Here is a 26,566-nt window from a genome sequence, read left to right on the forward strand (position 1 = left end):
GGGCCGTATGTGATGTGTGGACTATTTTACACCAGGGTGACACCCTTTATACAGTACAGCTTATTGCGACTGTACCGGGGCGTTAGGACCCACTCAGCCTACAGGTTGATCAGACCTGCTGGCCTTTCTAACACCTCTTCCCGCAGCTGCCCAGATAGAGACTGGGCTCAACCCTGCTTAGCTTCAGTGGGTGTGCAGGTGAAAGCTTCAGGTTGACCACTGCAAGGCTGCTCTAACAGCTTTTCCAACTCTTTTAAAACCTCTTATATTGAATACAAATCTCAACTGTGGTGACATGCTTGATGCTGTGATGTATTCTATAACAGACTATTAATTTCAACTTAACTGAATTACATAAATGATACAAAAAAATAACACTGTGTAAGATGAGATGACTAGATGATGACAACCTCTTCATCATCATCATCATCATCATCATGTTGTCAACATTACTTTTTCCCTTGCTATTTGTGCCACAGTTAACACAATTTCAGCAGTAAAAGAAAAACGAACACTAAAGGTATGTTTACACGACAACTTTGTACTAAAAACAAAATCCACTTTTTTTTCTTTGTACAAATGACAACATTATCAAAAATCCCTATTCACATGGATCCACGCAAATGACTAAAATGCTGTATTACACATGCCAGAGAAGTAGTTGGCGATGTCACTTTGTAAAGAAAGACTATGCGCATGCGCATATACACATTCTTTTACAGAGCACTCGCCTCGCGCATAAGGGAAAAAAGGGTGCATCCGAAAACCTAGGTAGCAATCTTGCTGCCTCGCTGCCTTATAAGAGATTGACTTGTAAGGCAGCATTTGTGCATGAAAGCACCTCACGAAACTGATTTCAGACAGACTTCTGAGGCGGCGTGACAGTTTAATGATCTACAGCAAACTAGAGCGAGCTTTGGTGAGAATTAAACAAATATTTAATTGCTACAGTAGTAATTTCTCGATAGAAATTATATCAAAATTTAAATATGTTTTCAGTGAGATTTTAGTGACCATTGGTTTTGTTCGGTTATGAGATTTCAATGTGTTACGTCCCTCGTTAATTAGATGTAGTTTGTCTAGGAATATTATCAGACATAACAAAACAGTGGCAATGTGTGTATAATGGCAGTAACAGGATGGCAAAAAGAAAAGGGACAGACAAACCAGCAATTTCGTTGCTAAGGTTTAATTTCAGTAAATATAAGTGAAGTAATATAATAATAATAATAATAATAATAAAGTAGATATTTACAATATATACAACGTAACAAGAATAAACAAACAGCAAAAGATCTGGAGGAGAGGAAGGAGTGAGAGAGTGGAGCTTAAATCAAAGAACTAAGTATAACAAAACAAAACTAACTAAAGTTAAAGGGCTAAACTAACTAACAAAAGAAAATGCAGAAAGAAACATCTTCAACGTTCAAAACGCTATAACTAAACCACGCTGTCTAACCAAACAAAACATACAGAAATAGCACCACTCGTTAAGGCTAGTGTGTCTAATACATATTTCTTCTGCGTGTGTAAATGTAGGTCGCGACCTGCTTACCTGACTCGCAACCTCTCCAGCCAGGCTACATAGCTTTAAAACAGAATATGAGATGAAGGTTTCACGGGTCAGCTTTGAACCGGAACATGAGATGAAGGTTCCGCGAATACAGCGGTCATAAACAATCGGCATCCTAGATAAAGCATGTATCGAACACACGAGCACAAACGAACATAAGCACTCCCAACACAAGAGAAACTGACCCAACTGCAAGATAATAACAGCAGTAAAGTCGCAAACACTGATCAGTCTCTCAAACTGGTCTCTCGAACGAGAAAACCATCCTCACAGAGAATGTCCTATCTCCCCAACCCAGAGTCTGTTTTCGAGCTGCCGCCATTGAAGTTTTAAGCTGCTCACAAGCCGCTCCGTAACCCACGATTGGTAGCGCGATCCCTGACGTCAGACCCTTACGCCAGCAGATTGACAGACGGATCGTCCAATCAGAAGTCACACCTGAAATGGAGTACAGACACGCACATATATGCAGCGACATGAAAAAAAACAATTACATAGCGCAGCGTACGTAACACTCTCCCCCTTAAAAACTTAACATAAAGCAGCTTCATACTCTAGATAAAGTATCAGCAATGATATTTTCTGAACCCTTTTTATGCTTTATGATCAAGTTATAATTCTGCACAATCAACGACCAACGCATAAGACGTTGATTGTGATTGTACATTCTACACAAAAACACCAAGGGATTGTGATCCGTGTACACAATAACAGGCAGAACAGATGAACCAACGTAAACCTCAAAAAACTGTAAGGCCAGGATCAAACCTAAAGCTTCCTTCTCAATGGTAGAATAATTTCGCTGATGTCGGTTGAATTTTCGAGAGAAGTAACAAATTGGATGCTCAAAACCAACGTCATCTTCCTGGAGAAGAACAGCTCCCATGCCTACAGCACTAGCATCCACTTCCAATTTAAAAGTACGTGTAAAATCTGGGGCAGCGAGAACAGGTGCACTAGTCAGCAACAACTTTGCACTGTCAAAAGCATGCTGACACGCATCACTCCAAATAAAAGCATTTGATGGGCTTAGCAAACTGGTCAAAGGATGTACTACAGTTGAGAAATTTCGGCAGAAACTTCTGTAGTAACCAGCCATTCCTAAAAACCGACGTAACTCTCGTCTTGTCGTTGGAACGGGAAAGTCAGCAATAGCAGATACTTTGGCACTAACAGGACGGACTTGACCTTGACCTACTTCTTTGCCCAAGTAAGTAATCGTTGCTTTACCAAATTCACACTTGGCCAAGTTAATTGTCAAGGAAGCGTCAGCTAACCTTTTAAAAACTGTCCGAAGAACAGTCAAATGCGCAGACCAATCAGACGAATAGATAACTAAATCATCTAAATATGCATTACAGTTCTGAATTCCTGACAGTACAATGTTTACGAGGCGCTGAAATGTGGCGGGAGCATTTCGCAGCCCGAACGCCATAACCCGGTACTGTAGGAAGTTATCCGGAGTAACGAAAGCTGAAATTTCCGCAGCTCGAGCGGTCAATGGCACTTGCCAATACCCTTTCAGCAAATCTAATTTCGTCACGAACTTAGCAGAACCCAAGTTATCTATACAGTCTTCCATCCTAGGAAGAGGATAGCTATCTGGTACAGTCACAGAATTTACTTTTCGATAATCTGTGCAAAACCGAAATGTGCCATCAGATTTCGGTACAAGAAGGCAAGGTGAACTCCACGGACTGTAGCTAGGTTCAGCCAAGTTGTTTTTTAACAAGTAATCCACCTCAGACTTCATCACAGAACGCTTGATATTGTTCACTCTATAAGCATGTTGTTTAATAGAAGAACTGCACGTCACTTGGATATCATGCTGTAACACATTAGTTCGAGTCGGAACATCACCAAACAGCATAGGAAAATCTCGAATTAGTCTCATAATATCCTGTTTCTGTGACCCAAGCAAATTATCAAGGTTTTCTGGCAAGCTTTTTAAAACTTCAGAATTTGAAAGTCTACCACACGTTGACAAATCATTACGAAGTGTAACACCATCGTCAGTATAACACTCACCAGGAGATGGCAGCAGAACCTCATCATTCACTGCAGTGGAGTCAGGCACAGCAATAGCAGCAACGGCTAAAACCTCCGTAGGAACAGCGACTGGCTTTTCTTGTTCCTCCAAAAATTTCTCAGGTACCTTACGAGAACAATATGATTTCAACATGTTAATATGACATGTTCGAAACTTTCGTTTGCGATCAGGCGTGTGTATCACAAAATCAGTCTCGCTCAATCTCTTAGATACCCTGTACGGACCAGAAAAACGGGCGGTCAAAACTGAACCAGGTACTGGTAACAGTACTAAAACTTCGTCACCGGGTTGAATCTCACGCACAACAGCTTTCTTATCGTACCGTTTCTTCATGCCCTCCTGAGCAATTGACAACGATTTTTGTGCAAATGAACACGCATTATGCAATCGTTCCCGAAATCGGCTGACATAATCCAGCACATTTTGTTCGGTTGGCTTTTTGTCATTTAACATCCTGTCCTTCACGACTTTTAGCGGACCTCGAACTGTGTGACCAAAAACTAAGTCTGCAGGACTAAATCCCAGAGATTCTTGAGTTGCCTCACGAACTGCAAATAGTACAAGTGGTACTCCCTCATCCCATTCTTTCCCAGAGCTTAGACAATACTTTCTCAACATCGACTTTAACGTCTGATGGAAACGTTCGATCGCACCCTGACTTTCAGGATGGTAGGCGCTCGAAATTCGGTGCGTGATGCCCAAGGTTTTCAACACTTGTCTAAAAACATTAGAAAGGAAATTCGTCCCCTGATCTGTCTGCACGACTTTTGGCAACCCAAAGGTGGAGAAGAATTTAAGCAAAGCTTTAATAACAACAGGTGCAGTTATTTTTCTCAATGGAACAGCTTCTGGAAAACGTGTCGCAGAACACATAATGGTTAACAAAAATTGATTTCCTGCCTTGGATTTCGGCAACGGACCAACACAATCCAAAATTATGTGTTCGAACGGTCCGCAAATGACAGGAATCGGAACTAACGGAGCTGGTGGAATCTTTTGATTCGGCTTACCCATCACCTGACATTCATGACAAGTACGGCAATGCTGAGATACATCTCTCTTCAAGCCAGGCCAAAAGAAATGTTGGAGGATGCGGTTATAGGTTTTTGTCACGCCTAAATGACCTGCTAACTCGTGATCATGTGCCAAACTCAACACTTGTTTGCGGTAGGCAGTAGGCAAAACGATCTGGCACACAACCTCCCACTCATTCTCCCCATCTGAATTAGGACGCCATTTCCTTAACAGTAGCCCATTTTCAATCACGTATTTTACAAAACTGGTTTTATCAGAGTCTGTACTTTCAGCAGCAGAAAAACATTTAGTCAGTGACACGTCTTCTCGCTGTGCGATCTTAATCCGTTCATGAGAAAACGGTTCAACTAACAATTCAGACTCAGCGGAATATTTATCATGCTGAACATCATCCGCGCCCTTCTGATCTGACCCTGAACTTTCTTCAGTGAACACCGGTGACATAAAAGTGTCAGACAGAACAATGTCATCTCCAATTCTGCGTTTTTGCGCACGAGTAACCACGCTAGCAGCAAATACATCTGGAAAATGATCAGCGATGTCATCCGCATGGATAAAACAGTCAGGTTTATCAATAACTTCTGGCACAGGTGACACTTTACCTCCTGCCAAATCATTTCCAAGAATGAATGCCACACCTTTGACAGGAAAGGAAGAACGTATACCCACCCTAACGAAACCTGAAACCAAGTCACTCTGTAAGTGTATCTGATGCAATGGTACCCTAATTACGCCCATTTCAATCCCTTGCACTAGTACACTTGACCCACAAGATGTCTGTTCCGACAACGGAAGTACATCAGATATTACAAATGATTGAATTGCTCCCGTATCCCTCAAAATCTGTACCTCTTTCTGCTCCTCAGGTTTACCATTTACGGAGATTAACCCCTTCATCAAGAATGGCTTAAACCCTGCATCAATTTCATCCTTCTCTAGAACAGTTTCAGACCCAGCCTTCACAAAATTAACAGGTTTTACCTGTCCTTGCTGGTTTTTACGTTTAAGCATCAGGCAATCAGAAATAACATGCCCTACCTTGTGACAATAGAAACATTCTCGTGTTTCTTTATTCTGTGGGGAACTACTTTTACTACGGGTATTCGAATTTTGAGTTGAAGCCGAATTCAGTGCTTTCTCTGGCCGACCTGAAACAAACACACTCTTATGCGTTAACACATACTCATCCGCAAGAATCGCGGCTTGTGACAATGACGTAACTTTTTGTTCATTCAGGTATGTGACTACTCGTTCCGACAAACAATTCTTAAAATCTTCTAAAAGCATTAGTTCTCTCAACGAACTTAAATCTTGCACATTGTTAGTAGACAACCATTTATCAAAAAGAACTCCCTTCTCCCGGGCGAATTCCACAAATGTTTGCTGAGCTACCTTCTTATGGTTCCTAAAGCGTTGCCGATACGCTTCAGGTACCAACTCATATGCACGAAGTACAGCATTTTTTACGACATCATATCGCAAGCTTTCCTCTAAAGATAGCGCAGAGCAAACTTCCTGTGCTTTTCCAACGAGTCGACACTGTAGTAACAGACACCAAACCTCTTTCGGCCAATGAAGTGCAGCAGCTACTCGCTCGAAAGCAGCAAAGTACGTGTCCACTTCGGATTCTCTAAAGTGAGGCACCAAAGCGATTTGCTTACTAATATCGAATGTAGTGGTCGAATCACTCACAGAATTTGCCGAATTTACTGACGCAACAACAGGGCTAACAGGATTAAGCCGCGCAGTTCGGTCAGAGACAGCCTTCGCTGATTCTAACTCGAGCTGTCGCAATTTCACCTGCGTCTCTGCCTCAATTTCCATTTTACGGATCTCTAAGCGTAACTTCATTTCAGCTTGGCGCGTCTCAGCTCGCTCCTGCACTTCCATCTGGAGTCGGGCTATGCGAACCTTAAGTCGCGCGTCACCCCCAGACTCTACGGAAGACGGAGACAGTGGGTAGAAGGGCGGTAAGACAGCCTTGGGCTCGGCCTCCGCCTCCACCTCAGCATTCTCACCTGTTGCCTCCTCCAAATTCCCCACGCTAGGCGTACGCTTTTCCACAGCCGAAGTGTCAGCTCGCTCACTTTCCGCATCTGGAAATAGAAACACTTTTAATTCGACCAAACGTTTCAAAATCTCATTCTTAATAATACGCTTTAGAGACTGCCTCACCACAGGAATGCGATAGTGGTCAGCTATCTGCAGCAACTCATCTTTTCTACATCGCTCAAACACTTGCAAAGTTGGATTAGCAACAAATGATTGCAAGTCAAAAGTACTCATTGTGTCCAATTATCACTATACCACTTCACAATGCACCAAACAATGCCCTTTTCATTGCCATTTCCTGCACCATACAAAAACACACACATACAACTATCCTCCGAGATATTGAAAACAATATAAAAACTTGAGATCCCTTCCCCAAAAAGAGAAAGGGATCCCGGACGAGCCCCCAAATATGTTACGTCCCTCGTTAATTAGATGTAGTTTGTCTAGGAATATTATCAGACATAACAAAACAGTGGCAATGTGTGTATAATGGCAGTAACAGGATGGCAAAAAGAAAAGGGACAGACAAACCAGCAATTTCGTTGCTAAGGTTTAATTTCAGTAAATATAAGTGAAGTAATATAATAATAATAATAATAATAATAAAGTAGATATTTACAATATATACAACGTAACAAGAATAAACAAACAGCAAAAGATCTGGAGGAGAGGAAGGAGTGAGAGAGTGGAGCTTAAATCAAAGAACTAAGTATAACAAAACAAAACTAACTAAAGTTAAAGGGCTAAACTAACTAACAAAAGAAAATGCAGAAAGAAACATCTTCAACGTTCAAAACGCTATAACTAAACCACGCTGTCTAACCAAACAAAACATACAGAAATAGCACCACTCGTTAAGGCTAGTGTGTCTAATACATATTTCTTCTGCGTGTGTAAATGTAGGTCGCGACCTGCTTACCTGACTCGCAACCTCTCCAGCCAGGCTACATAGCTTTAAAACAGAATATGAGATGAAGGTTTCACGGGTCAGCTTTGAACCGGAACATGAGATGAAGGTTCCGCGAATACAGCGGTCATAAACAATCGGCATCCTAGATAAAGCATGTATCGAACACACGAGCACAAACGAACATAAGCACTCCCAACACAAGAGAAACTGACCCAACTGCAAGATAATAACAGCAGTAAAGTCGCAAACACTGATCAGTCTCTCAAACTGGTCTCTCGAACGAGAAAACCATCCTCACAGAGAATGTCCTATCTCCCCAACCCAGAGTCTGTTTTCGAGCTGCCGCCATTGAAGTTTTAAGCTGCTCACAAGCCGCTCCGTAACCCACGATTGGTAGCGCGATCCCTGACGTCAGACCCTTACGCCAGCAGATTGACAGACGGATCGTCCAATCAGAAGTCACACCTGAAATGGAGTACAGACACGCACATATATGCAGCGACATGAAAAAAAACAATTACATAGCGCAGCGTACGTAACACAATGACTGTCAGTTTTCAATGAGATCAAGATCTCAATACGGTATGTTTTGTTCTTTTACGATATTTTATTCATGGTCAGTTTTCTTACTTTAAAGGATCTTAATAGCAGTCAGTGTCAATCCTTTACAAGATTTCAATGACAGTCGGTTTTGTTGTTTTACAACATTTCAGTGATGGTGGGTTTTGTTCAGTTACAAGATTTCAGTTACTGTCAGTTTTCTGTGAGATTGAGATCGTGATCTCAATGACGGTATGTTTTGTACTTTAATGAGATTTGAATGATGGTTGGTTTTGCTGGGTTGAGATTTCAATGACAGTGGGTTTGGTTCTTACATGAGATTTCAGTGACCGTTAGTTTTGTTTGGTTACGAGATTTCAATGACTGTCAGTTTGCAATGAGATTGAGATCTCAATACGGTATGTTTCGTTCTTTTACAATATTTTAATGACAGTTGATGTTTTCCTTTACAAGATTTCAATGACAGTCATTTTTGCTGTGTTATGAGATTTCAATGACAGTTGGTTTTGTTCTTTTACGAGATTTCAGTGACCGCTGGTTTCTTCTATTACAAGATTTCAGTGACCGTCGGTTTTATTCGGTTATGAGATTAAGGACTGTCAGTTTTCAATGAAATGGGAACGCGGGGACACCGCGATGCAACCGTAAAGGGCGCTTTCACTGTAGCGATCAAAGGGGCAGGGGCTCAAACCTGGGTTCAAGTCCCACTCAGAGGGTGTGCGAGTAGAACCCAGAGGGTTTATACTTACAACAGAAAAAATGTTAATCTCTGAATATTTTTTTGTAAAATGTGTTGTGAAAATGAAATGTGAATATATCTCCACGAAGTTTTGTCCAAATACCAAATATTTTGACAATCAAATACACATATACACTTTTAGTGATGTGAGGTTTAGTGTTTTATTATTATAATTAGAGGTCAAGCACCGAAGGGACTAAATTGTTAGTTTTTTTAATATATCTGTGGCCCATTTTAAAAATTTTACCATATTGTTCTGTGGGCTGCCATAGACTCAAGAATTAGAGGACAGTCTGAAATGTTACCATAGCAAATTTGGAGTCTCTACCTCAAACCCTCTAGCGCCACCAACAGTTCAAAGATTCACTCATGTTTATGCTTTTGACGCAATGAAAAAGCATTAATTCTTGATAATTCCTAGAAACAAAATTATTTTTTCCCCTGATTCCATGGCTCATGCTGATTTGAATGCTATGATGTCATTTCCATCATTAAAAATTTTCTACCATTTTGAATTTTCCGAAAAAAACACTTTTTCTAACTTCTAGAGCGTTTGTTTATTTGCTGTAGCATCTACTCACACTCCAGGCAAAAAGTTATTAAAAGATTTGATCGGCCAATCCGTTCTTGTATAGCACATAACACCCTAGTGGTTAAGAGATATAATGAAAATGATGAAAATGCTGATAACATATGAAAAATTCAGCATATTGTCATTTAACTCATATTGTTAGATTTGTTGGCTTATGCAGGATTCTACAATAACAAATTTGCCATTTTCTACCATAAAAAACCTACTCCTCCTGAAAAAAAATCCTGAAAAAAATATTATCCAAAAAATATTAAACGGCACAAATGTTTCCAGCACTGGTAATAAATCAGCATATTAGAATGATTTCTGAAGGATCATGTGACACTGAAGACTGGAGTAATGGCTGATTAAAATTCAGCTTCGCATCATAGAAATAAGTATTTTAAAGTATATTAAAAGAGAAAAACATTATTTTAAATTGTAATAATATTTCACAATATTACTTTTTTTCTGTATTTTTAGTCAAATAAATGCAGGATTGATGAGCATATGAGAGTTCTTTCAAAATTCATTAAAAATAGTAATGAAAAAAATTATATATTAAGTGCTTCCATGTAAGTTGTAAAGACTATTTATGATATGAAAATAATGTAGGGATTTTTTTTTTTTTTTGCCCCAGGGTTACACCCCTTATTTTCTGGGGTTTATTTTAACCCTTTTATCAGTACAGTTTATGGCGACTGTACGGGGGCTTTGGGCCGTATGTGATGTGTGGACTATTTTACACCAGGGTGACACCCTTTATACAGTACAGCTTATTGCGACTGTACCGGGGCGTTAGGACCCACTCAGCCTACAGGTTGATCAGACCTGCTGGCCTTTCTAACACCTCTTCCCGCAGCTGCCCAGATAGAGACTGGGCTCAACCCTGCTTAGCTTCAGTGGGTGTGCAGGTGAAAGCTTCAGGTTGACCACTGCAAGGCTGCTCTAACAGCTTTTCCAACTCTTTTAAAACCTCTTATATTGAATACAAATCTCAACTGTGGTGACATGCTTGATGCTGTGATGTATTCTATAACAGACTATTAATTTCAACTTAACTGAATTACATAAATGATACAAAAAAATAACACTGTGTAAGATGAGATGACTAGATGATGACAACCTCTTCATCATCATCATCATCATCATCATCATGTTGTCAACATTACTTTTTCCCTTGCTATTTGTGCCACAGTTAACACAATTTCAGCAGTAAAAGAAAAACGAACACTAAAGGTATGTTTACACGACAACTATGTACTAAAAACAAAATCCACTTTTTTTTTCTTTGTACAAATGACAACATTATCAAAAATCCCTATTCACATGGATCCACGCAAATGACTAAAATGCTGTATTACACATGCCAGAGAAGTAGTTGGCGATGTCACTTTGTAAAGAAAGACTATGCGCATGCGCATATACACATTCTTTTACAGAGCACTCGCCTCGCGCATGCCTATCCACACACATGAAGATTTTATGAGCCCAGTTTGGGGGAGGTCTCCCACCCAGATATAGACCAGGCTCAACCCTGCTTAGCTTCAGTGGGTGTGCAGGGCTTCATAGACCTCGTATGTAGCAAAAATATATGGGAACATATACTGCAAAATATGTGATATATTACATAATGAATATCGAATGGCTATTCGAGGCTTATCGCAAACGATAAGCCCCCAAAAAAATAAAATAATAATCCTCTATTGTGTGGTGTCACTACGATTATTTAACTGCTCCCAAACGAGACTGAACGTCCCAGATCTCAAATGAGTGGGCTGCCGCTGACGTGATAACCGCGATAGCCAATGAGAGTAAGCGTCACCTACCAGATGTTGCGTGCTTGGCAGCCGCAAACATTCCACGAAAGTGTAGTATTGAGAAAGAAGACCACCCATATTCTTTTAATTTTCTATTTTGTTTTTCATTGTAAACCACAACATGTTACAGAAGCCTGCTGACAACATCGTTTGTCGTCCATTTGTTTTTCTCTCGCGATCAACAGGTGTGTAGTGTTGCGGTCCGATTAAATCATCTAGTGTTCGTTCAGAGGATTATAATGCTAAAAAAAAAAAAAAAAAAATCGTCTGAAACTGTCATGTTTGTGATTTCCCACAGTTTTAAAATGTTAAGATTTGAAAATAGTCTAGTCAGTGTGTCCCAGGCCTTTAGTTGTACTTTGGCAGCTTGACTGAGTTTGTTGTGGAAAGAGAAGCTGATGGTGTCGTCTACTTGATGAAGAAGATACAATCAGTGTATAGTTGGCTGGTGTCATCTAGGATTCTTTAAAATTATACCATTTTTAATTATGATGGTGACTTCAAACTAAACATTTTCAACAGATCATGAGCTAAACCTTTTAATTCTCAATAAGAACTTCTGACAGAAATCAGGTCAATCTGTTTAGTAATTAATGTCTTCGTTTATCTTGAGTTGATTTCATCCAAAGCTATGGCTGATGCCATTAAAAACAATGCATTCTGGGCAATATTTTGCATGGTAAGCAATTGCTGTTAATTTACAAGCCCATTTTCCACACTGTTCTATTTATGTATTATGGTTTTGTACTGTAGTATGTAATGCATTGTGGGCTGGTCCATTTGAAGCAATAGCGCTGAACGGGTGTTTCACAGTGAATATAGGAGTTTGAGTACAAGTAAGTCTTCGCCTATGCATGGTCGAGGCATTTATAATAGCAGAAATAACAGAAAGGTGGCCCAGTTTTGCACAACTCAACTAAAATAAAGCAAATATAAATCAACAACACTGCGGAATCAAGCCACAACACAACAGAAATGCTTCCACTTTTTTTCTTGGCTATAATAAAACTGTTCAAGATTTGAAATTAGTCCACTGTCACCAGTATAAACCATGCATGTTTAGCTGTAAAGTACCCTCTGAGTCGACCACAAAGTGGTCTGATTGTGCACAGTGTATATATATTCTGGCCCATTGGAACTTCAAGCTGGTTTACGAATATGTTGGTACCCCAGGTGAAAAAAAAAAGTACATTTCTATAATGTACTTAAAGTTTTTTTTGCGCACTAATTTTGTACTTTATATACTAAAAAAATATTCTTTAGTACTTCTTAAGATAATCTTAAAAACATCTAAGTGTACTCAACTGTGCTATTTTGAGACACCATGACATATGAACTAAAATGTGCTTTAATATACTATCTCTGTATTTTAAAAAATGTATTTAGATACCACTTAAAGTACATCTGAACCCATAGTGTGCTACAAGTGGTAACTAAATACATTTTTTAAAACACACATTAATATCAGCTCAAAAACTGTGGCGAGAGCTTCATGGAATGAGTTTCCATGACCTCGTGACTCATTTACATTGTTATTTCTTTCAAGTTGTGTACATTTTGGGACTTTTATTTAGAAATTAAAAAGATTCTACTTACAAAGTCAGTGGAATGCCAAAACTTTACGTGGTCTTCTGCTTTGTGACTGAGTTGCTGCTCCTAAACACTTCCACTTTCCAATAATTCCACTTACAGTTGACCTTAAAATATCTACCAGGGATGAATAACTGACTTATTGCAAAGGTTACGTTCTATCACAGGACCATATTTGAATTCACTGAGCACTTCAGAACAACCCTTTTTTCACAAATGTTTGTATGCAGACTGCATGGCTAGGTGCTTGATTCCATACACCTGTGGCAATGGGTCTGATTACCTGAAGTCAATTAACACTTTTGTCCATAATGTAAATGATTTGTTCATCTACATCATTACATCAGTTTTTTTTTTTTTTTTAATTCATGTGCCCTCGTAATCTTTAATCAAAATAAATTCCCCTTCCTTTTGCAGCAACATCTCTTCTCTTCGGATTTGTTTACTGATGCGAGGGCAGGACAACCTGTTGCTCAAATGATCTCACAGAACAATCAAGTGCCGCCCTACATTTTTTTTCCCTTAAGAAGTCATTTGAGGCCACGTAGACACTGCAGCTAATTTCGGTTGTCAGTTCACCTTTTAGTGCTTAATCTCGTTCTGTACACACACAGTTCAGAAAAATACAGGAGTGACAACCGCATCTTCAACCGAATTAACTCCCGAAAAATACAGGTAGTGACAACCGCATTTACAGAAATTCAAAGCAGTGTGTACGGAACTCAACAACTAGTTGTTCATAACGTTTTTTAACCTTCATCGGAGATGTGTCTCTCTTCTGTATGCGCGGTGAATCACGGAAAGCGCGAGCCTTTTCTCATTCGAGTTGCCAGATCTTGCTAGAAAAATCAGCGAACAAGAATAAGCCCATAATAAACCTAAATAAATCCAAATGCTTTATGCTGAAAATAAGACCAAAATATCGCGATTCATGTCTGTCCACTTTAATAACTCCATAAACCCGTTTGCTTTATGAGACGAGCTTAAACAAGCCCAAAAACGCTTATAATGAGTGACCATGGCAACACAGATAGAGGGCGCATTGTGTGAAACAGGCTGTACAAAGCATAAACAAAACACGACGATCCAGTCGACGGTGTTGTGTTTAAATTGCTGAAAATAACGAGTGTTTTGTCACTGTAATATTACTTGGGTCACGATAACGGATATCAAACGCGAGAGACACCAGAACGTTGTTATGGTTTCCAAGCTATCAATCGCATTTTCGAGAGTGATTCCTGTTCCGTTCCCTATTCTCCAAATAGTGGGGGACATTTCAGAGGGACTTTAACTTGACACGGCGTCTTAAAAACGCTGCAAAAGACACGAGACGCGAGCGTAATGGTCATGCACGTCCGTCAAGCGCGTGTTTACATAGAAAAACAATGGGAAAGTAGCGCATTGAAATAGAAAAACGTGTTGTGTGTGAACGTTGCCTGGAAAATCCAGCCTCACCACTGTACCAGAGGATGAGTCTGGTCAGCCATTGAATCAATTTGATTTGGGCGGAGCAAATCCGAGCAAACAGGAAGCAGAGTAAACCAATCAGAGAAGGGCGGATATGACGTTAGCAAAGCGAAAAGTAAATAATTAACGTGTTTTTGGTCATTTAAAACTGAATTCACGGCTGAATAGAGCAAACTCTCGGGTCTCCCGTGCGCAGTCTTTATTGATATTGAAGGGACTTTCGCCGCACTAGAGTGACGCTGTTTGTGTCACTGATATAAACAAATCTGATTGCACGGAACAGTTTGGAGAAGAAATATCAGTCTGGCCTTGCCAGGCAAGTGTGAACGGCCCCAAACTGCATTTTTTAAATATTGCAGCTGCCTACATGCCATCAGGGGCAAGAGGCAACTGCACTTGTACGCGCATACCCAGTGTGCATGAACGGTCATGTGACACGTTTTTGGTTGTGTAATGTTGAGATCATTTCTGAAACGGTAGAGTAGACGAGGATCGTTTTCATTTTAAAACCGTTTTTTTTAAACGAAAACGCACTAGTGTAAACGGCTCGAGTTAATAATTCCTAATTTTTTCTGCTTTTTAAATCCGCAACTTTAGAATTTTTTCATTCCGATCCACTCACTTTTTTAAAGCTCAAAATCTCGTTCTGTGTACATGCCCTACCTGAATATTTGAAATAAAAAGCAATATTTGTTTTTTGTCATACTTTTAAAGCAAACATTTTGAACTATTGTAGAACAGTTGTTTTTGTTTAACAAAAATAAATAAGCCAAACGGTGACAAAATTAAGGCTTGAGTAAACCAGCCATTTTAATAGAAATTTAAGGACAATTCAAAAACAAGCATTAACAAAAATACCACTGACAAACAAAAACGGTGTAACATACCAGAGGAAATGAAAAGCATGAACTTGAAAGTAAGAAGGACTAGCCTGTGGGTCTGCTTTGGTTACAGTACAGGGTACATACTGCATAAATTAAGATACCTGCCTTGGTACAACTTCAAAACCTTCAAAATATGGATCAAGAAAAAAATTGAACAAAAAAGAAAAGGTATAAAAATAACATTTTTATACTGTTCCCTCAATGAATGAAGGCGTTCACATGCATTTTAATCTTCCCTCTAAAATTTAAAAATGGGAAAGTTGGTCATGTAATTCTTTTATTATTTACATTCAGTGCAAGATGAGGACAGCAGGTCACTGCAATAAAAAAATACAGCTGAACTCTACAGGGAACTTCCATTTCTCTCAGGACAGAGAGAAATTTATAGCTCAAACTTTGGCATGACTAACTTACTCAGCTCTCACAGTGAACATGAGGAACTTAATTTGATATAGCTAATAAAAATAAAAACACAGAAGCATGACATGAACCCAACATTTTGCTTACATATTTGGGAAAAAGGTCAAACATGTCAGAGACTTTCCCTGACAAATCTGTTTGTCCAGAGATTGCCCTCAAGCTTTATCATTGGGCATTTTCAGCGCTGCAGCAGATGAACGTTTACAGTAGTGAAGACGGCTCTTAGAGTTTCAGTGCAAGGACTATGATGTGACAGAGGTGAGAGCAGGATCAAACACATCGGCAGCACACAGCAAAAAAAATGACTCTTCGGCACCTGGGACTTGCATTATCAAAATGATATTCAAGCACAATCTTATGTTGTTTCAGGCATTTTAAATAGCTAAATATATACAGTATTTCATATATATATATATGTACACTTTGTAAATACTGGAGTGAGTCGTTCATGATGAACTTGGTGCTTTTTGGATCGTCTCTGTATATTGAATCGGATTATAGCAGGTCTAATACAAAACATGGGCAGAAAAAAGCAGAATTATGTGGGAATTCAAGTAGAGGAGAAAATGTGGACAAGTTGTAAGGTCTTTGAGCACTCAAGTTGGGATTGACCCTGAGACGGAGCGCTGTAGGAAAGAGGCCGCAAGCATCTCTCCGCTTGTCCGTGTAGTTTTCAATCTTTGACTCTAATTGAAATAACATCAGGTTTTCGTGGCACGCCTTACAAATCTTGGGTCTTGTTTAAGGTTGGATTTGAGTTCAGTGGGCTGTAATAAAGCTAGTAATGTGAATCTTTCTTCACTAGTAATGACCTATTCAGTAGGTGACTTTTTGTCTCCATTAACTCCCTGTAGAAGCACCGCCTCTTCGGATTTACCGCTCTTCATCTCCATCACAATATCATCCTTACTTGCCTTTTCCTTAGTGCTGGAGAAAGAAAAGCAACAGATGAGGCATTAATGTTTTGTGTCATGATGGTGTATATTAGCAAATATTTAAATGTACATCTCTCCAGACACATTTAATGTGGACTAAACACTGGATACTAAGGCATTAAGGTGATTACTTTAAGACTATTTTGCTTTATAAGTTCAGAATTTGAGCTTTAAAAAATATACAAAAATTACAACAAAATAACAACACTGATTTTAAAGGTACAGTGTATAATTTCTGCAGCATCGAACGATCAAATTGACCAACAAATATTCTGTCCCATATTAATATGTATAAAATATTACATATAAGCACATATTACATAATACTTTTTTCATAAAGAAAAGTACATACAAATCCTGCTTTCCTGACCGTCCACAGGGCAGCTTTCCTTTCTTGTAGAGGAAGTACAGCACACTGCCCAGTATGGCTATGAGGAGCAGGCAAATGATGATGACCGCTATGGCTACTCCACTGCCACCTGATGGGGTAAGAGGGAAATGCAGGCTGAAGTTAGTACCTTGACAGATGAGAGGAAAAGCTCACACCTAAAGTAAAGCCCGAAAGACATACTTTGGGTGAATATTTTCTAGACGTCCAACTGAAATGTACAAAGCCTTTGCTAAAACACTTCATTTTCAAAAGGGTTGTCAGTAAAGTGATCTGACTGTGCTGGGTAAAAATAAAAAAAGCAGTGATGATGTGCAAGATGTTGCATGAGCGATAATACGAGCAAAGCATTCTGCAATCATTCATTCATTCTAGAAGGACAAGATATGCAAGTGCCACCATTTTATCCTACCTAAAATACTTCATTGGTCATTGCTGATTATTTAGACAAGTTTGGTTAGCATAATAAATGATTTCACTAACACTTTAGTTTAGGGTCCAATTCTCACTATTAACTAGTTGTTTATTAGTATGCATATTACTAGAATATTGGCTGTTTATTGGTACTTATAAAGCACATATTAATGCCTTATTCTACATGACCATATTCTAATCCTACCAAAACTTAAACAACTACCTTACAAACTCTTAATTACTGCTTATTAATAGTTAATTAAGGCAAAAGTTGTAGTTAATAGTTAGTTAATAGTGTGAACTGGACCCTAAAGTGTGACCACGATTTCTTTTACACAGCCTCCGGAAGCGTGTTTGTGTGAGCAAGGTTGGCGGTGTGTGGTTAGGCCGGTGTTGGCCTCATGCCTGAACACATGAAAAAGCTGCAGTACAAACCTTTATGTGGCTGTTTTGGTGTAACAGTAAATCCTGTTGCTGTGATGCAAAGGGATTGAGATACCACATAGTCACAAAGCAGTATATTAATACATCATTTTTTTCTACAATTAGACCATGGGTATTGTTTCCCTGGACCCTTAGATGAAGTTACTGGTATAAAGTATAAAGATAAAGATAAAGATAAAGATAAAGATATATATATATATACACACACTGCCCTCCAAAAGTTTGGAAACGCCCTAGAAAAGTGGGTTTTTGGACAATATTGGCATGAATCCTTTTTAATTTGTGATAATTTTGCACTGATAAGGGACAACACAAACTACGAAAAATATATTTTATTATTTAAACAGTGTATACATAGAAAAAAACTTAAATTTTCGATTCAGCAAAATATCCACCATTAGCAGCTATCTGACCTAAACTTGGTTCTAATTGGTTCATTGTATTCTAAACTTAATTGGCAATCAATTGTTGAAGCTATCAAGGTGTGCTGACCCAAAAATCTTTTACAAACCTGGGCCAAGTTTAAACCAGTACCCAGGCATCACAGCTGGCAAAGGGGAATGTCTGATTTTGACATGTATATATTCCCATTATTATCATCAAAATGAAAATTATTATTGCTGGTCTTCAATGATAATGTCAAGTTACTGTAATGTATTTGCACCATAAAATGATATGGATTGATGCTGATATAGTCCAAAACCACACTTTGCCAGGGGTGTTTCCAAACTTTTGGAGTGTATATTGTATATAAAATAAAGTATAGATAATATAATTTAATTTTAAAGTATATATATAATTTTCTAAATACTTCTTTTAATTTCTTTAGGATTTATTACAGTTACAAATATAAGTCAAATATTCCATAATACTGGGTAGAAAATGTGTAATATTTTGAAAAATGTATCTTAAAATGGTTAATATTTTAAAGTCAGTTGTTTAATATTGGTCCACATACATGAAAATATACAGATACTTCTATATTTTGACAGACATGTTATTGCTATTAACTTGTATTGCATCTGGTTGGAACATGATGCTGGAAGAGTCTGCTGAAATGGAGACAAGATCATTTTGCTCATATAGCTGTTTTTTTCCCTGACTACAGGCATAAACAGTATCAGAGATAAGGGCTCTGAGGACCGCCATAATAAGGAACACAAATGTCAGCTGATATCCCAAAGTGAGAGAGTGGCTGTTTCGCCTCATTTGCCCTGGTGCCAAACGCTCTGGTCCCATGAGGTCACAGGCATTGCCTACGATGTGAAGCCTGCCTTTGTCCTAATGAGTCCAGAGACCACATGAGAGCATTTTCACCGTCAACCGCCACCTTCTGTTACAGTAAATCTGCTCTGTGTTCAAACACACACTGCTTTTGACTGCACCTCTGGAATAAATACTGTACATTGCTACATTAGATGCCCTCTTGGATGACTGTTTATAGGGATATGGATATATGGTACTGCTTTTTCTGTCATCAATTCTCAAGTGAGTACATGTTCTGTTACAGCGGTTAGGCTGGTGTTGGCCTCGTGCCTGGACACATACTATGATTTGCTGGAAAAACAGTCACTCACTGCATTCATAGAAAAAGCTTCCAAAACATACCGTCAGTGCTGGTGGCTTGGGTTGTCGTTTTCACACGTGGAACTATAAAAGAAAGATGGTATAAATAAGGTTGTATTTGTTAGCATAATTTAACTCTTAACCTAAAATGTATGATACTTTTACAGATTTATTAGTCTTGATTTATGTTCATTTATATACTAATACATTTTATACATTCTTAACATTAAAAGCAATAAGAACTAAGAGTGAACTAAAAATTTTAATTGCATATTAAAAGTAAAATATAAATGATATAATAAGCAAGAGCGAAAAACGTCATAATTAAGGTTGTATATGTTAACATTAGTTAATGCAACAGCTAACATGAACAATGAACAGTGCTAATTGTTCATGTTAATTTCTACAAATACTGCTGTTCAAAAGTTTAGGGTCAGTACATTTAAAAAAAATAAATAAATTAATACTTTTATCAAGCAAGGACATTAAATTGTTCAAAAGTTACAGTAACAGTTACAATGAAGATGTAACTATTTCAAATAAATGCTGTTCTTTTGAACATCAAAGAATCCTCTTAAAAATACGTATAACAGTTTTGACAAAATTATAAGGCAGCACATTAATAATAAGACATGTTTCAATCAGCATATTAGAAAATTCAGCTTTGACATCACAGGAATAAATTACATTGTAAAATGCGTATATTAAAATAGAAAAGGGTTATTTTAAATTGTAATATTTTGATCATATAAATGCAGCCCTGGTGGGCATAAGAGACAAGTTTTTTTTATTTATTTTTTTTTATTACCAACCCTTACTGTATAGAAATATATTTTTAACATTTTAATTCTGTAAAGAACAACAATTGTAATTGTTTGTCCATGATAACGAAAGCATGAACTAAAGTTAATGTGTGACAAATATAAATCTATGTTTTTCATATGTGGTAACAGTATTCATGAACAAAATACACATATAAAATATTGTCCGAAAACAAAAACTCACTTGCTTCAATGTTGCGAGAAGCATTAACTGTCCCAAACTCATTGTAGGCTATGCAGTTGGCTGTGAGTTCAGACGTGGCCTTCACAGAGCCTGTCATGCTGACAACAACAGTGTCCGTATTCTTCACAATCGACACAGGGACAATTTTGTTTGTCTATATATATATATTTTTTTTTGGTCAAGTCTATAAAACTGACAGAGTTCCATTAAGCATATTGTAACTCACAAATGCACAATGAAATTGCAATGAAGCTTACAATGAAACTTAAATTCTGATGTTACTAGCAAAAGATGATGTCCCTGATTGTTCAGAATCAGAGTGATGTAAGGATACCCGTCGTTCAAAGGCGCTCAAGCTGATATTGGGGAGTGGGTATCCTTGTGCAGAGCAGGTCAGGGTAACAGAATGGTCAGCTATATTCATCGGACTTACTGCTGTCCACTCTGTGATCTCAGGCTTTCCTAAAGCAAGTTTAGACATTATTAGTCATGAAAGCACACTTTTTTGTTTTTGTTTGTTCTTCTGTAACACTAGTGACGTTTTAACACTGAGCTAAGAAAATGGTTTATCCCTAAAACATAGACTTTCATTAAGTGATTTCAGGTTTTACTATCGTTGTATGTACATTTGGTTCTCACAAAGTAGGCAAAAAACTGCAGTACCGGCTCACCTCGCACATTGATTTGCACAGACTTCTGTTTTTGTAGCTCAGGCAGGGAAGGGACCATCACTTTACACGTATACATCCCAGAGGTGCTATATGAGGCATTGCGTAACTCCAAAACATGTCTCTTTTCAAGCAGCATGCCGTCCTGCATTGAAATACACCATCAAATCAGTCCATTTATAAGCTCCAGCATTTCAAGAGCACTGTTTATCAAAAAAATTTATTGCATTCATGCTGGATGTTACAGTATTTATATCTTGTAATTTTGATCTTGTGTCTTAAGATCTTTGGAGAACACATAAAAGTGGTCTTGGTTTATATTTTATATATTTTATATATTATTTTATAGTTTTAAAAGGCTTCATCCAGGTCTCAGTGTAATAATTTCAGTATTCTACACTTTTAAAAGCTCGGGGTCAGTACGATTATTTATTTTTTTCAAAGAAATCATTCAGAGATGCAGTACATTGATCAAAAGTGACTGTAAAGACATTGTTACAAAACAATTCTATTTGAAATAAATGCTGTTCTTTTGAACTGTTCTTATTTATCCGTCAAAGAATCATGAAAAAAAATGTATCTTGGTTTCTTAAAAAATATTAAGGAGCATGACTGTTTTTAACATTGATAAAAGAAATGTTTCTTGAGCACCAAATCAGCATATCAGAATGATTTCTGAAGGATCATGTGAACATGTGGAGTAATGTTTTTGCCATAAATTACATTTTAAAACAGTTATTTTAAATTGCAATAGTATTTCACAATATTACTATATTTACTGTATTTTTTATCAAATAAATTTAGCATTGGAGAGTATTGAAGACTTCTTTATGACCCCAAACATTTGAACGGTAGTATATTTCGAGCATCTTAAAGGTGATAACATAAACTACTACAGATCAGCGTGGTGTCATCATTGTTTTTGTTTTCCATATTGTTTTACCTTATACCATGTTGTGTCTGTGGGTAAAGAAGACAAAGCATTGCAGGTTAAGGTGAGATCATATCCCTGGTCCAGATCTGTCTCCTCTGGTGTCACCACAATATCGTCCAGATCTAAGAAAGAAAAAAAAACGTGTTGGTCACCATGGAGAAAAAAGCTGACATCATCTCAACAACCTTTGCCATAGCACAGGAACTGCTGAGGAACGTGCTCTTACAGTGTACTGTGATATTGATGGAGCTCTCTACTATATCCTCATTGTATCCTTCTAAGTCAAGTAAATGGCACTCATACTTCCCACTGTCCGATCGCTTGACATCTTTCAGAGTCAGTATTTCATTATTTGCATTCTCTGCAGGCTCCTGAAACAGACAAGTGAGAATAATTAAAACTTTAATGTACATGTACTCCAGGGGCCTCATTTATAAAATGTTGCATAGAAACCACCCTACATTTGATCTTTTCATCATTTCTTATGATATTCTTACTCAAATGTGCATACTGTACATGTGATTCAGAGAATGAACATACGCACAAAAAACATGCGTACGCCTCTCTTCAAGATATGAAATTTATAAATCGCAAATTACAGTATCTTGAATTTGCGCATAGCTCTCAGATCTCTGCCTTGTAAATGCAGCCTAGTTAATGTCATTAACATATAAAAGAGCACCGGTCAACGTCCAAATCCGAATCACGAACGGCAAGAATTGCTTAGTTTTCTAAATACCTGATGTGGCACTAAGCACTTTTCCACGTCAAAGACTGTTTTTATAAACGTGAACGGTGGCGCAGATTTTAGCAGAATTTCAAATCTGTGCTTACGCATATTTTATAAACAAGGCCCCAGAACTGCAAGTGACCCAATGAATATTTTCACATGGTTCATTTAAGTTAATTTGTATGACGCTTTTCACAATACATATTGTTTCAAAGCAGCTTCACAGAAAATGCTTATTTCAACATTACAAGTAGGAAGTTTTCTGTTGTCAGCCAGAAATTGTCAAAGTAATGTCCATATCCCAGCTAACAAAAATGTGTTCTAGAAACGTTTTGCAAACGTTCCCATTAAGTTATGTAAACATTATTTCTGAATGTTATCTGCACATTTAAAATGTCCTTTTTTTTTAACAAGTAGTAACATTAAAAAAAAAAACATCCAACTAAAACATTTCAGAAACGTCCCATAAACAATGTATAAACAACATTGTTAACATTGTTATAACTGAGCGAGCCTTGCTAGAATGTTAGCTTAAGTTCTGAGAATTTTCCCTGTTAGCTGGGATGACAGTAATATACAGCTATAAGATAATATAAGTTATGTGGTTCGTAAACATAATAACAACATGAATTCAGTCAGGCAGACATAATGAACATGTATGATTACAGCTTGATTATATCTTACCCCTTTATGTATGAAAGTAAGAAGGGGCTGAGGATTTCCATTTCCCTCACAATGGATCTCCACAGTGTCGCCTTCTTTTATAAGCCTTTCCGGTGAATTTATGGACACTGTTAACTCTGTTGTAGGATCTGAAATGATTAAATGAAATAGTAAGACATTGCACTTGGTTGATCCAATAGATGGCAGCACAAAGCACTGTACACCCAAAAATGAAAATTCTGCTATCAATCCACAGGAGAAAGAAAGTCATACAGGTTTGGAATGAAATAAGAATGAGTAACTAATCACTATTTCTTGAAAATAAATATAGGATGAAAGGATGTTGACTTACAGAAAACTATTATCTTGATTGACTTTGACTCTACCATTCTTGATGCACCAGGGACAAAGTATTGGACCTCACAGTAAAAAACAGCATCTTCATCTTTCCTAATGACTTTAATGAAAAGTTGACTCTCAAGTGCGAACAGGCCATTGGTTTTGATTGTTTGTGACTCCATGATCTTTACCTCTAAAGGGGATGCAGATGGTTTTTGTCATTGCCAAATAAAATAACATTTTGTTTTTGGAGAATGTTGACTGAATAGCCCAGTATTTACCACCATCTGAGGGTTGGAGAGGGAATCTGTCCTTGTACCATGTGATGTTGGGTCTGGGATACCCGTCGTCCACTTTACAATTTGCAACCTGAGTAAAAATACCATAATTATGCAAAGTTCATGAAAATGTACATAAGCAGATGGTTTTGTTGAGCTCTACCTTTGATGGCATCTTCTCAGTAACAGAAATCCCTCCATATGTCCCTTCAATCACAGGCATAGATGGAGACTCTAAAAGACAGAGTGTTAGGATGAAGGTTAAAATAGGTCAAGCAGCATATGATGGTGAACCCTCAGTCTGGCCAGGCTCTTCTAAATCAGGTGGGACAAGCCCATTTGTCTTACTGAATACTTGGAGACGAGTGCGTCCTTCACCACTCTCTTTCAACACATTGTGCACCATGCAGATGAACTCCCTCTGGTCACTCAGTTCCACCTTGTCGATGGTCAGAATGGCGGTTCCGCGAGCATCATGACGGTCATAAGAGTGACTGACTTTGATCCTCTCTGCATATTCACTACCCTCTTCGATGATCTCAGTCTGATTATCATAGTAGTAGATTCTTATCCTGCTTTGGTCCTTGCCTGGTAATTTCTGTACAAAGTCAAAATGCTGATGTTCAGATTTCAACATTTATTGTATGTCTATAGATTTGTATATTCTATTGAGGTTATTTGAGTAAAAAATTGCTTATATATATATATATATATATATATATATATATATATATATATATATATATATATATATATATATATATATATATATATATGTGTGTGTGTGTGTGTGTGTGTGTGTGTGAAAAATTGCTTAATAAAAAGATAAGCATAACTATTATTTGAATTAGGAAAATAAAACTTATTTAAAAAAAAATCTCATTCTCAATTAAAAAGATCATTCTCAATTTATTTTTTGGAATATTTGTTTTTTGTTTCTATTTATTTTAAATAATTCATATATATATATATATATATATTTAATTTGTAAACAATAATATAAGTATGCATTGCATGAGTAATTGTACTGAGTTAACAATAATAAGATGAGGTCAGTACAATTTTTTAAAGAAATTAATACTTCAGCAAGGACACATTAAGTTGATAAAAGTGGCCGCAAAATTGCAATTTGAATAAATATATTCCAGTATATTCTAATTCAAATAAATGCTGTTCTTTTGAACTTTCTATTCATCATTTATCAAGTATCTTGTAATAAAGTATCGTGGTTTCCACAAAAATATTAAGCAACACAACTGTTTTCAACATTGATAATAATATGAAATGTTTCTTGATCAGCAAATCAGCATATTTGAATGATTTCTGAAGGATCATGTGACACTGAAGACTGGAGAAATACAGAAAATTCAGTATTACTATCACAGGAATCAATTACATTTTAAAACTGGTATTTTAAATTTTAATAATATTATTATATTTTTTTACTTCTTTAAAAACAAAATGTAGTGTGTGTATATATATATATATTACAGTATTATTATTATATCAGTATTATTTTCTAATTTTGGGGTGAAATGTGACCCAGACATTTTTTCATCAAAATTCAACCATTTAACTGATAATTGTAAAACAAATTAGAGTAAAATGTGAATGTGAATGTGCCTGTTTCTCACCGTAAACCAAACTATCATCAAGGCTGGTTCCTGCAGAGTATATATACAGGGGATCTCAGCCTGGTCTTTTAAAGATACTTCCACCCTGTCTTCCATGCTCACATCCACTGCAGCCCATGCTGGAAAAACAACAACAAACGCACATTTGTCTACAGGCCCAAACTTTGTATTGATAAAGTAAAGTCAGATCTTAAAGAAAAGCAACAATGTTGATTAAAAGGGTCCACAAAATAATGAGGCTCAAAGCCTATTTGTTAGACATTTTTGTAATCCCTATTCCCTAAGCCCTTTCAGAGTATCATTTCAATGCAGTGACTCCTTAACAGGAAATAGGGCATGGGGAAGACCACTTCTGATTGGACCACACCACTCATGTTCCCATGTCAAATGCGTGATCTAGTGGGAGCAAGGCACTTGAGGGAGAAGATATTATGAGTGGAATTCACTGAGCCCACCCATGTCCAGATTGATGTGTAGCATTCCCACATGTCACGCCTCAGGAGGAAGAAAGGCTCGATTTATCTAGAGAATAAGTGACCTACTGTTTGCCAGAAATTAACTGTTCTCTCCCTTAAAGCATCTTAAAGTTCTTTCTGAATCATGAGGAGGCTGAAACTATTCATCCTCAAAAACATGATCACTACAAGACAAAAACATTCATCTGCTAGTCATTCTGGCATGATGTTTGTTTGTTCTGTGAGGAAAACAGTTTTAATGGTTTTAAAAAGGTGTATAATCTAGACTTGCATCTCCAATTGATTTTACGAATGTTCCTCAGTAACCTTTCAAATATATTGTTTCTGGCCTCTGTGGTCCTGTGGGCACTACAAGGGGATAATTGAGTATGAGGGATGCTTTCACATTACAGAAATCTGATTAGTTTCTTCCAACAA

General features: G+C 37.5%; 2 protein-coding genes across 3 annotated transcripts in view; both read right to left on the minus strand.

Moving 5' to 3' along the window:
• Positions 1-1,047: 1,047 nt before the first annotated feature.
• On the minus strand, positions 1,048-8,159 carry LOC137004881 (uncharacterized). The gene is made up of 2 exons (XM_067365558.1): positions 3,602-8,159; positions 1,048-2,011 (listed from the first exon to the last, which is right to left on the minus strand). The coding sequence occupies exons 1-2, from the start codon at positions 6,942-6,944 to the stop codon at positions 1,809-1,811; spliced, it is 3,546 nt and encodes a 1,181-aa protein (XP_067221659.1). The 5' UTR covers positions 6,945-8,159; the 3' UTR covers positions 1,048-1,808.
• Positions 8,160-15,170: 7,011 nt separating this feature from the next.
• mcamb (melanoma cell adhesion molecule b) overlaps positions 15,171-26,566 on the minus strand; it is a 41,965-nt gene continuing 30,569 nt past the window's right edge. The window contains exons 2-16 of one of the 2 annotated variants that reach the window (XM_067365500.1): positions 25,674-25,792; positions 24,388-24,637; positions 24,203-24,273; positions 24,043-24,130; positions 23,775-23,954; positions 23,444-23,571; positions 22,256-22,400; positions 22,039-22,151; positions 21,099-21,240; positions 20,762-20,889; positions 20,428-20,581; positions 19,465-19,506; positions 17,848-17,886; positions 16,963-17,089; positions 15,171-16,602 (exon numbers count right to left, since the gene is read on the minus strand). In XM_067365500.1, coding sequence (XP_067221601.1) covers positions 16,488-16,602; positions 16,963-17,089; positions 17,848-17,886; positions 19,465-19,506; positions 20,428-20,581; positions 20,762-20,889; positions 21,099-21,240; positions 22,039-22,151; positions 22,256-22,400; positions 23,444-23,571; positions 23,775-23,954; positions 24,043-24,130; positions 24,203-24,273; positions 24,388-24,637; positions 25,674-25,792 — 1,841 coding nt within the window. In that variant the 3' untranslated portion in view covers positions 15,171-16,487. The remainder of the gene's footprint in view (positions 16,603-16,962; positions 17,090-17,847; positions 17,887-19,464; positions 19,507-20,427; positions 20,582-20,761; positions 20,890-21,098; positions 21,241-22,038; positions 22,152-22,255; positions 22,401-23,443; positions 23,572-23,774; positions 23,955-24,042; positions 24,131-24,202; positions 24,274-24,387; positions 24,638-25,673; positions 25,793-26,566) is intronic. The other variant, XM_067365501.1, reaches the window with a different exon arrangement.

Source organism: Chanodichthys erythropterus, chromosome 17, assembly GCF_024489055.1.
Source record: "Chanodichthys erythropterus isolate Z2021 chromosome 17, ASM2448905v1, whole genome shotgun sequence".
Classification (NCBI taxonomy): Eukaryota; Metazoa; Chordata; class Actinopteri; order Cypriniformes; family Xenocyprididae; genus Chanodichthys; species Chanodichthys erythropterus.